General features: G+C 42.5%; 1 protein-coding gene across 1 annotated transcript in view; it reads left to right on the forward strand.

The window, feature by feature from the left end:
• LOC308326256 (voltage-dependent R-type calcium channel subunit alpha-1E-like) overlaps positions 1-12,487 on the forward strand; it is a gene marked incomplete at its 3' end in the record, with an annotated part of 70,112 nt that overhangs the window by 53,154 nt on the left and 4,471 nt on the right. Inside the window, exons 27-43 of the mRNA XM_080779063.1 lie at positions 60-71; positions 600-696; positions 1,146-1,306; positions 2,213-2,350; positions 3,319-3,520; positions 4,826-4,990; positions 5,542-5,652; positions 5,809-5,889; positions 6,089-6,208; positions 6,777-6,842; positions 7,255-7,346; positions 7,797-7,971; positions 8,078-8,205; positions 9,166-9,262; positions 9,365-9,470; positions 10,324-10,431; positions 11,339-11,439. Coding sequence (XP_080635189.1) covers positions 60-71; positions 600-696; positions 1,146-1,306; positions 2,213-2,350; positions 3,319-3,520; positions 4,826-4,990; positions 5,542-5,652; positions 5,809-5,889; positions 6,089-6,208; positions 6,777-6,842; positions 7,255-7,346; positions 7,797-7,971; positions 8,078-8,205; positions 9,166-9,262; positions 9,365-9,470; positions 10,324-10,431; positions 11,339-11,439 — 1,960 coding nt within the window. The remainder of the gene's footprint in view (positions 1-59; positions 72-599; positions 697-1,145; positions 1,307-2,212; positions 2,351-3,318; positions 3,521-4,825; positions 4,991-5,541; positions 5,653-5,808; positions 5,890-6,088; positions 6,209-6,776; positions 6,843-7,254; positions 7,347-7,796; positions 7,972-8,077; positions 8,206-9,165; positions 9,263-9,364; positions 9,471-10,323; positions 10,432-11,338; positions 11,440-12,487) is intronic.

Raw genomic sequence — 12,487 nt, forward strand, 5'->3', positions numbered from 1 at the left:
CTCTATGCCTACATTTTCTCTGTTGTTCCTGTGGATTGTATCACTGTTGGTGCTCCCAGGAATGTGATGGGGTAAACAGCATCTCATACACTTGTTTACGTTTAATATTTCTGTATCGTTTCATTTCTCATTTGACCTTTCGCCTTGATCAATAGTGCTCTTGCCTTTTGGTGTCTGTGTGTCCGAGGCTAATGTTGCGAACCGCTGGACTTCCAAATTTCATGTGCACGTTGCCAGTGGGCCAAGGAAGTACCTCCATTCACATTTTGTTTGTTTTTCTTAAACTATATAATCAAAGTCAACGGTGGTCACATTTTGCGCTGAAACCTCCTGAATGTGGAGTCATGCTCATACATCATAATAATAATAATGTCATAGATGACTCGCACTCTTCCACATGAAATCTGAAGCCACGCAGATATTGGGTCCTTGTCTTGTTGTTTTTTTATTTCTCGTGTTGCCATTTAAATAGTGTGTGAAACTGCAGTGCACTTACGTGTCTATTTTGTTCTCTACATGTCCGCATGCCTATACTGTATGTCCTCGAGTCTCAACTCGACAGCATAGTCGTGACACACCCTTTGTTTGAACGCCAACAGGAACAACAAGGGCAGAGACATCAAGACCATAAAGTCCCTGAGAGTGTTGCGAGTGCTGCGGCCCCTGAAGACCATCAAGAGACTTCCTAAACTCAAGGTGTGCCTGCCGTGCATTTGCAGCTTCTGTCAAGAGTTCCAGTCAAATACCTCAACGGACTGAGATTGTGTCCTCCTCCTCCTTCCTCTTCATCACTCTTAACCCATTCTGGACGTGAACCCCTTTTGGTGTTTTAAGCATTATGAGATTGTAGACCTGCTATTATTGAAAAATCGTGAAAATGAGCCACAAAGTTGGAATATGTATTATTTCAGAGTGAACGTTTTTAACTCATATCTTTGCTTCTTGGGGGTGCCTGGAACAACATATTTTCAGATGGGGGGTCGGTGGCCAAATACAGATCCTTTTTGGGTTGAGAACCACTGACATGACAGAAACATGAGGTCTTTCAGAGAACTGTAGAAGTTTTAGAAACTTTAGAAGGCATTTGTAGAATTGTAGGTCCTGAGGTCTAAATGTGTTAATGCTTCTCGTGTGTCTCCCCGCAGGCTGTGTTCGACTGCGTGGTGACGTCTCTCAAGAACGTGCTCAACATTCTCATCGTTTACCAGCTCTTCATGTTCATTTTCGCCGTCATCGCCGTGCAGCTCTTCAAGGGGAGGTTCTTCTATTGCACGGACAGCTCCATGAACACGGAGAAAGAGTGCCAGTGAGTGACGACTCAACTCAAAGGTCTCGGCTCGACCCATGTTCCTCGCTGCTTGATCGGGATACGGAAACCAATATGCTACGACACGATGTCAGACACACCATGATAGCGTTAATCTGATAGTCCTCAAACTCATGGATTCAAGTTCTCAGTTATAAAAGAAAGCAGGGCTCGCAACTCACTGTAAAATGCTCCAAACTTTATTTAGCGACAGGCAGGCAATAAATACGACGTTTCGACCTATGTCAGTCAAGTATAGTTGACAAAGACCATAAGGTCTTTTTATTTTATTGTTTACTGTTTCTACAGTTTTGGCTCAGCACCAATTGAAGGATGTGCGTTACTTTTCTTACCCTTAAAGTTCTCAGTGACTGATTTCAGTCATTTGGATTCCATAGAAGTCAGCATGTCGTCTATAGAAGTGTTTCCTGCGACGTGTTGTAAGCTTGTAGATAGCCTATTTTCTGTTATTAGTTATTTCAGTCTTCCAGAAAACCCTAATGATCTCCGATATTTCATAAGCGCAATTGTTAACAACCTCAATCCGCAATTTCTTCAACTGGTTAGCTGTATGGCTACCAAAACATCATCCTTTTACATTGTGTTGCGCTAGTGTGGGCTCCTTTCACGCTGTTTCACAAATGACATATTAGAACATTTTTACAGTCGTGAGATGTTACTTTGCTTTAATCTATGCTGAAACTACCCACGACATGCTATTCTAAACGAAAACATGACAGAGACCACCAGCATATAGGCAGGAGTGACGCGGTCACACATCATTCTACCGCAGCAACCGACGGTAGTGTAAAACTTAAATACAGCTTTTACTATATTTAAGCTGATGGACTCTAGCCTAGTGAATGAAGTGCAGCCATTACCCATGGGCCACTCTGTTCCCTGCAGGGGCTACTACATTGACTACAGCCGAGACAAGAAGGAGGTGAAGAGGCGGGAGTGGAAGAGGCACGAGTTCCACTACGACAACGTGTGCTGGGCCCTCCTCACACTGTTCACCGTCTCCACAGGGGAGGGCTGGCCTCAGTGAGTGAGAGCACACACGCACACACGCGCACATACACACGCACACACACACATACACACGCGCACGCAAACACACGTACACACACACACACACAGCAACAAGCAACTCTGGGATTTAAACCTAACAACTAGTCTCAGAAATTGACTGGGATCCTCAACGTTTTTTCTTAGCTGAGGGAGAGATGAAGCAGCGGACAACAGCTCGCAAACTAATGCGAATTAATAGGCGTATTATTATAGGACTGTAAAGGTTGACCAGACGGCCGCCAAGGCTCCAAGAATGCATTTAGTTGGGGTTTTTTTATTTACCCAAAGTCTCCAAACACCAACCAGGCAATGCAAGATTATCCACAGTCAGTCATGTACTGTCCAAACATTAGGCACATCAAAAATAACACAGGCAAACTGCTCAAAGAAGAACTTGAGGTAACTACCTTAACGGGCAACACCCTTCCATGAAGGGCCCCAGCAGCTCTCTTCCTCAGCTGCTCAATATATAAGCTGTTGCCAGACTTACCAGACAGGCGCGTCCGTTTTCTCTGTCGGCCAGCGTCTTTTCTTGTGGACACTCTAACCTTGTGGTTAGAGTGTCCGCCCTGAAACTGGGAGGTTGGGGTTCAATCCCCGGCCGGGTCATACCAAAGACTCTAAAAATGGGACCCAATGCCTCCCTGCTTGACACTAAGCATCAAGGGTTGGATTGGGGTCGAAGTCCCTGCGACATGCTAGCGTCATGTCCAGAGGGTGTACTTGTACACCAAGCTGCCTCACGCTACAAAAATGTCAGTCGTTCTTCGATTTTTCAAAAATAGCAGACCTACAAGCTCGTAGCGCGCCACTCGGTGGCGCGCTATGAGCTTGTAGATCTGCTATTTTTCAATAGCTAAAGCATAACATGATGCCAACACCAAAATGGGTCCCCGTTCAGAATGGGTTAAAGGTTGTCCTCTCTCCGGTTGTCCTCTCAGGGTCCTCCAGCACTCCACCGACGTGACGGAGGAGAACCTCGGTCCCAGCCGTGGCAACCGCATGGAGATGTCCGTCTTCTACGTGGTCTACTTTGTGGTTTTCCCGTTCTTCTTCGTCAACATCTTCGTGGCCCTGATCATCATCACGTTCCAGGAGCAGGGCGACAAGATGATCCAGGAGTGTACCCTGGAGAAGAACGAGGTGCGTACATACGCACGCAAGTCATTCACTGCTCACGACTAAGTAGGCCTGGCACAGCTGTTACGTGATCGCCTGATTGTAATTATTTATGCACAATCCAATTCCATGTTGAGAGAGGTTCATACATTTGGAGACCTTTCAGGAACAGCGAAAACATACAAGGCAAGCTTGTAGATCTAGAACTAAAAAAAACATGGCATGGATGCACCTGGGAAGTATCCTCAGTGATGTATCCCAAGGTCATCACCTGGGAAGTATCCTCAGTGATGTATCCCAAGGTCATCACCTGGGAAGTATCCTCAGTGATGTATCCCAAGGTCATCACCTGGGAAGTATCCTCAGTGATGTATCCCAAGGTCATCGGGGGTTTCGGGTCTCACAACTGTTTACAAGATAACATAACAAACTGAATTTAAGGACAAGAACACTCATTCATGTGCAGGGTTCGATGTGGTGGGTGGAAAATGTGATGCCTTTGATTTTGGTGTCCCCCCCCCCTCTGGTCATATAATATATGTTTTTATCACCGGTGGATGCGTTTGATCGCTGCTTCTGGTCACTACACTACACTTATTTCTGAATAGTTTTTCCAGACAGTTTGAGCTACTACAGTACATTGTACAGTACATTGAGTTCACCAGACATTATAGTGGTTGATGGAGATCTGTCATCGTTTGTCTACATGAGGTTTTCAGACACGTCAGCTGTCGGTGAATATTATTGCATATTTTGTCCAGTGTTCCAAACGTGCACTGGAATACACGTCAACAACACACACACACACACACACACACACACACACACACACACACACACACACACACACACACACACACACACACACACACACACAACACACACACACGCGCGCGCGTGCTCACGCATGCTCACACAAAATGGTGCATGTGCTCACAAACGTGCGCTGTGTGTGTGTCTGTGCACAGGAACAGACACACACACACAGACATACATGCTGATTGCAGACCCCCAAGTGTCTGCAAATGTTTTTAAACACGTAGCACATGTCGTGTGACATGTGCTACGTCACACGATGAGGAAATGTTGCTGTTCTGTATTGGTTTATTGCTTTGAAATGTTGTATGATGTTGTACCTCGACGACACTGCAAATGAGGGTGACCTCATTGTCTTTTGAGAATAAATAAAGGTTTGAATGAATGCACGCTCACACATGCAGGCTCACACACACAGAATTGGCACACTGATTTCAGGTGAATGTAAAACTCTTGCATACTATCTCTCTCTCTCTCTCTCTCTCTCTCTCTCTCTCCCTGTTCTCTCTCCAGAGGGCTTGCATTGACTTCACCATGAGTGCCAGGCCCGTGACGCGCTACATGCCCCAGAACAGACAAACCTTCCAGTACAGACTGTGGCATTTTGTGGCATCGCCCTCTTTTGAGTACACCGTAATGGTGATGATCGCCCTCAACACTGTGGTTCTCATGATGAAGGTAAACCGCCGGCCTCTAGAGGCCACTGCTTCTCAATGTGTACCTCTGGGGACCTTGAGGGGTTAGGGTTAGAGTACCGGTATATATTAATAGAGCCGTCGTAATGGCTGATTTTATAGCCGATCTACAAGCTGCGACGCGTTGTGAGCTTGTAGATCTGCTATTTTCAGCATGCAACCAAGTGTAAAATGACTCATACTGGATCTCTTGTCCACTAGTCCCTTCCTAACATTTTAGTCAGTGAAAAAAGGTAGTCGACGAGCATTTTTCGTCTTAGTTTTAGTCGACGAAAACAACACTGGTCTGCAGCTAAATAATAGGAACAAAATGGACCCTTACACGTCTCACTCCGATTGTACAAATGGAACACTCACAGGTTCCTTTGTTTCCATTTGTACCCTCCCAGAGTTCAATGAACACATTTTACCTGCATGCAGATTGAGGTCCCAAAGTAAATAGAATAGAATCTCTGCTCTCCAGGCCATTACCTTGTCATCGAGCACAGATAGATTGACAGAATAAGTCATTTTTTTTGGTTTGATTGTACACAGTATCACTCGGCTCCAGCGGCCTACGACACTGTCTTAAAGCACCTGAATACTGCCTTCACCGTGCTCTTCTCCTTGGAGTGCATTCTCAAGATCATGGCTTTTGGACTTGTGGTGAGTACAGTACTACAGTAAATTGACTTGTGGTGAGTACTACAGTAAATTGCAATACGTTATTTTGAAGATGCTCCATCATGGGAGTGACTTGCTTTGTGCCGAGTCGTATTGAAGATTGTTTAAGGATGGTTTCTCTGTTTGCCTTTCCTACAGAACTACTTCCGAGATACTTGGAATATTTTTGATTTCATCACTGTGCTCGGCAGCATCACTGAGATAATAGTGGATTTGCAGGCAAGTTATTCCTAAAAAGTTTTTTGTTCTTCTTTGCTGTAATGCTATTTATTAAGGTTATGTGTGTGTGTGTGGTAATAAAAGTCATACTCAAAATCTTGTTTGTTACCAATTCTCTCTTAAGCTTTAAATGTAAGCAAAGTCTTGCTCAGTCCCTCCATCTTTGTTTTACCCCCCCCCCCTCTCTCTGTGGGTTTAGTCTTTGAATACCATCAACATGAGTTTCCTGAAGCTGTTCCGAGCAGCCAGGCTGATCAAGCTGCTGAGACAAGGTTACACCATAAGAATCTTGCTGTGGACCTTCGTCCAGTCCTTCAAGGTCAGACACATTGCAACCTATACTTCCTAACTCTTTGAGGCATCTACAGTAGAGTCCATTTGTATACATGCCCATACAGGCATAGGGACGTTTCTTCATCATTGTACACAGTAAAGTGTCGAGAGTGTAGAAATGTGATCAAATGGACCGTTGTTTACGTTTGTACACTCATGGCCAGAAGATCTACCACAGTAGATTGGGGCAGCGGTGGCCGAACGGTTTGCGGAGCGGTCTTGATATCGGAAGGTCGCTAGTTCGTATCCCCGGACCGGCACGTTAAAATGACCACCGCTGAAGTGCCCTTGGACAAGGCATTGAACCCCTACCATGAAATGTTCTATGAGCAGGGCCTGGCTGTAAACAAGTTCTTGAGCTTAGTCCAGTCACCCTGGGTAAACATAGTACCTTTCCTTTCCTTTCCAGTATGGTGCAGGGTGCAGAACGCAAAGGGCACTCAGAGTTCCAAATGGATAAATGAAACGCTGCGTATTATCACAGATCTTTTCAGGCGTCAATCCATGTGTGACAAAGTACTGATGGACTGTCTCTTGTCTCCGCCACCCAACAGGCTCTTCCTTACGTCTGTCTTCTCATCGCTATGCTTTTCTTCATATATGCCATCATCGGAATGCAGGTATACCGTACAACATCCTCACCTTATTTTCTATGTGGTGATTTTCTACGACATGTCTTAACGGTCAGGGCAGTGGCATCAGCGTAATCTAGGGCATTCACTTCTAGTCATTTTTACAACTAGTCGACTAGTTGTTTAACTACCTAAGTAAAAAATATATAATATATATAAATATTTGTACATTTAAAAACTGTGTACATTGGTGACTATAACTATAATCTACCTGATATTGAGGCCTACAAAATTGGGGAAAGAAATACAAAAAAAACACATTTCTTTCTAGTCAACTAGTCAACTAGTACCAACAAGGTCGACTAGTGGATTTACTAGTCGACTAGTTGAATAGTCAACTGGGTAGTTGCTTAAAGCCCAAGCATAATCCCACTGAAACAGCCGCACACTTTTCCTGCAGGTCTTTGGAAACATTAAGTTGAATGATGAGAGCCACATCAACCAGCACAACAACTTCAAGACATTCTCCAGCGCATTGATGCTGCTCTTCCGGTGGGCATGACTTATCCACATCTAAACATCCTGAGCTTATCAAAGCTTAGCAAAGTGAAACTGTTCACCTATTTCTGGACGGGAAGCCCTTTTGGGGTTTTAAGCATTATGTTACAATTTAGCTGTTGAAAAATAGCAGATCTACAAGCTCGTAGCACGAGCTTGTAGATCTGCTTTTTTTGAGGGGAAAAATCCTGAAAATGTGGTGCAAATCTTTGAATATATATTCTGTCAGAGCGAGCGAGTTTTTAACTCAAATCTTTGCTTATTGAGGGGTCCCTGGAACAACATATTTTCAGATGGGGGTCGACAGGCCAATTACATCTATTTTTGGGTGTCCTTGACAGGACGACTGACATAGAAACATAGGGTTTTTCTGAAAACTGTCAGGATTTAGAAGGCATTGGTAGAATCGTCCTCAGCCCCTTAACGGTGTGGTTTGTCCAGCAGGAGTGCAACGGGAGAGTCGTGGCAGGAGATCATGCTCTCTTGCCTGGGAGGCCAGGAGTGTGAGGAGGACACGTCCATGGACCCTCTCACCACCTCCCCGGACCACGAGGGAGGCTGCGGGACAGAGTTCTCCTATTGCTACTTCGTCAGTTTCATATTCTTCAGTTCCTTTCTGGTCAGGACGCTCACTATGCAATGATGCACCCCCCTGTGTCCAATCTCTCCCTTTTAGTATGTTCCACTTTATTCACTGCACGTTGTCTTGATCGTCATTTCCGCAGATGCTAAATCTGTTTGTAGCCGTCATCATGGATAACTTTGAGTACCTGACGCGAGATTCTTCCATTCTTGGCCCCCATCACCTGGATGAGTTTGTCCGCATCTGGGGAGAGTATGACCGTGCAGCAGGGTGAGATATGTCATTCATCTTATTTTATTTTTGAGGGGCGCTATACACAGGTTTAGTGTTTGTCTTTAATTCAATGTTTGTTTGACAATGAACGGAAAATGTACGTCATAATGTGCCATTTACTCTCTTTATTGTTAATGGTGTTTAATGTTTGTGTTTGCACCGTTTGTTTTATATCACCATTACATCACCTGATCAACATGAGATAGACAAATTTTTTTGTTTCATGAGACCTGAAACAGTTTGATGCTCATGTTCCAACTCTGTCCAGCAGGGGGCAATATTTGTATGTGAAATGCAGAGAGCTCACAGAGGAGATGTGAAAAGAATCACTTACTCTGTAATGTGTATGTAAAACAGATACATGAAAGAAATCCCCTTCTTTCACAAATGTTGCATAAGGCAATTGATATTTATGTGCCACAATTTGTATAGTGACATCATGGGAATGATTGATTAAACTCAACTATATTGCAGAGTTGTGCAATATTTCTCACTTTTGCTTTAAACCAATACTATCTATACATTTGAGCTGGTGGCGAGTTGGTGATCGGATTGATGATATTCAGACCGCTGCCATCTTGCCAGCAAGGTGCTACTAGGTGCAACTTCCCATAGACAGCCCATTCATCCAAACCGAAAAGTCCTATCTGATTGTATTAAATAACGTCAAACTCACCGACATTGCAGCTGTATGGAAAGCTTGAATTATCCTCTTTCAATCTGTAAAGTTTTTGTTTCATAAAAATCCACCGTAGACTTGTTATGAGCTACTTCCTGTCAAGAAATTCCTCACAGGTGATTTTGAAGTATTGGAGTTTGGAAGCACTCGTTTTTAATAAAGCAACCTCCTGCTGCTCTCTCAGAGTATAGCGGTATTTAAAATGGGGGAAAAGTCTGAGACGCACTGGTTTAAAGTCCATAAAGTTACTATTCTTACTTGTCATGTTTCTGCTTTAGCGGCCGTATCCATTACACGGCCATGTATGAGATGTTGACGCACATGTCGCCACCGCTGGGCCTGGGGAAGAAGTGTCCTGCCAAGATTGCCTACAAGGTATTGAGGAATGCAGTAAGATCTCCCCTATTCTCAGCCTGAAAAGAAGCTTGGACATGGAGGAAATTAACCAACTCATTATTGCTCCCTCCTGTGCTCCAGAGGTTGGTGTTGATGAACATGCCAGTGGACGAGGACATGACCGTCCACTTCACCTCCACGCTGATGTCTCTCATCCGCACCGCCCTGGAGATCAAAATCGCCAGAGGTCAGGGTTCACCGATGAGCATATCGTAGCACTTGACCTGGCCTTGACGACAATTTAGACGGATGCCAGGTTCAATTGTTGACCTGGCATCCTATAGTTTCTACTGTTTCAATGTACAGATTATTTATTTCTTGATATAATAGTCTGATGCTAGGTTCTTCATTTAACTATGATCCTAGATTACTGAGCCACTACACTGTCCTTATATTGTGCATTTGAAACAAATGCATAAAGGACAGTGTAGTGATGTGTTTAACTTGCTTACTGTAAGTCGCTCTGGATATAGAGTGTCTGCTGAATGCCTAAATTCTAATTCGGATATTGTTTAGTGTTGAGCATGTTGTTTTAATATCATGGCATCTGCGAAACAGCAAAATAAAATCACATTATACATGCATATTCTTGAAATACAAAAACGGAAGATAGATATATCTCAAATATAACTGTACCTAATTGAAAAACTGAATTTTCATTATTTGATTTCTTATATATTTCGTTTTTGAGTTTTCTGGATTGATAGTTGTTTTGTAACTCAAAGTTGACGTAACCAAATGGATCCATGAACATTCATTCGATTCAATTTGTACACTGGAGAGTTCCATTTGATGTAGTGATGTGTGTTGGTTCCAGGTGGTAGTAGATGTAGTGATGATGTGTGTTGGTTCCAGGTGGTGTAGATGTAGTGATGATGTGTGTTGGTTCCAGGTGGTGTAGATGTAGTGATGATGTGTGTTGGTTCCAGGTGGTGTAGATGTAGTGATGATGTGTGTTGGTTCCAGGTGGTGTAGATGTAGTGATGATGTGTGTTGGTTCCAGGTGGTGTAGATGTAGTGATGATGTGTGTTGGTTCCAGGTGGTGAGGATCGCATTGCACTGGACACTGAGCTGCAGAAGGAGATCAGTGTCATCTGGCCTTACCTTCCTCAAAAGACCTTGGACCTCCTGGTGCCTATTAATAAAGGTATGGGTGTATCTGCACACCTTAGGGATTGATTGATTGATTGATTTTTGACATGGACGTCACAATCACATTGGACACTAGATGCAGTTAAAAGCCAGAGGCTTTTACATTTAACATTTAAAATAAATCTTAAATCTAAACTTTTTTAAACACTATAGCCAGAACTAAACACCGAGAGTACACACATAATATATAATGTGTGTATATACAGGTGCATCTCAAAAATGTTGAATATTGTGGAAAAGTTCATTTTCTTCCATAATAAAAAACTTCAAAAACTGAAACTTTCATATATTCAAGTGTAACTTTAATATATTCTTGATTCGTTGTGCATAAAGTGAAATATTTAAACCTTTTTTTTGTCTTAATCTTGATGATTATGGCATACAGCTCATGAAAATTAAATAATCCTATCTCAAACTATTCTAATATTTGACGAGACCACTAAAAAAACCAATTATAGTACAGAAATGTCGACCATCTGAAAGGTATGTTAATGTGAGCACTCAATACGTGATCTTGGCTACTTTTAAACTAAATATTTCATCAATGGGGCGTTGGCGTGGAGGTGATAAGCCTGTGGCACTGTTGAGGTGTTATGGAAGGTTTGCTTTGATAGCAGCTTTAAACTCATTTGTATTGTCTATTTGTATAAGTCTTATGTCTCACACCTTCCTCTTAACAATGCAAACTAGATGGTCCGTGGGGTTCAGTTCAGGCCAGTTGGCTGGTCAGTTAAGCACAGTAATACCATGGTCAGTACACCAATTACTAGTAGTCAGTAGTCTGGGTTAAACTGGTCTTAAGTGTACATGTAGGGCTGCCTACTGCTTGCCAGTGTGTATTTTTTTAATGCATGACGATGCCTGCCTACTGTACATCTACACTGTATGCCTGTGCCCCACAGACACTGACATGACAGTGGGTAAGATCTATGCTTCCATGATGATTATGGACTACTTCAAAACGAACAAAGCCAAGAAACTGAGGCAACAGCTAGAAGCTCAGGTAATACATACATAGACAAACTCTTTTTTTTTCCTCTCCTGAAAATCTCACACACAGTTAAAAAATCATCAGTGTTCATTTGACTCAGATGAGTTACAAATGGAACCAAATGGACCCTGAAGGATTTTTACTTACTTACACTCACTCGCCTGCCAGCCTAAATGATGCATGAGTTGTTTTAGAAAGCAGTGGTGGAAAAAGTACTCAATTGTTTTACTTAAGGAAAAGTACCAATACTGCAATTTAGAACTACTTCGTTACAAGTAAAAGTACGGAATTGAAAATGTACTTGAGTAAAAGTACAAAAGTATCGGCATCAAAATGTACTTAAAGTACAAAAGTAAAGTATTCATATTGCAGAATGTGAAAATAGCCGAAACGGTTGAAGTGGTTAATGTATGTTTTCTAATCAAAGTTTACCAAAGTAACTAGTAACTAAAGTTTTCAAATAATTGTAGTGGAGTCAAAGTAAAAAATTTGGCTAGACATAAAAGTAGACGTAAAAGTACTGGAAATTGGAAATACTCAAGTCAAGTACAAATACCTCAAAATTGTACTTAAGCTGCGAGCTTGTAGGTATTTTTGAAAGGTCGTTGAAATGTGCCTCAAATCTTTCAGAAATGTGTCATGATTTAGATTTCGACATCAGGCCTGAATGGGTTTTAATATCTTACATCCATGGAACTGGTGTAATCAGGGACCTCTCATGTTTACTACAGTGATTAACACTATTACAGTATTGTTACCATCATCCCTATGTCTCATGTTTATATCAACAGGTTCTATTTTCTGTCTTTGTATTTTCATACAATTGTCATCATCAGACTATCATTCTATGCAAATTGAACAGACTGTACGCACACTTGGACACTTACTCTGGTGCGGGGGGTTACATATGTATGTATGCATATACATGCATATAGAAAAATGGCACATGATTTACTGTGATTTTATTTTTATGGAACACGGAGTGGGGAGAGTTAATGTATGGAGAAAGAAAAAAAAGAAGGTACAATAATGCTGTAAATGTTTATGTTCACTCTCCTCT

Source organism: Protomyctophum bolini (assembly GCF_963924005.1).
Source record: "Protomyctophum bolini genome assembly, chromosome: 12".
In the NCBI taxonomy this organism is placed as follows: Eukaryota; Metazoa; Chordata; class Actinopteri; order Myctophiformes; family Myctophidae; genus Protomyctophum; species Protomyctophum bolini.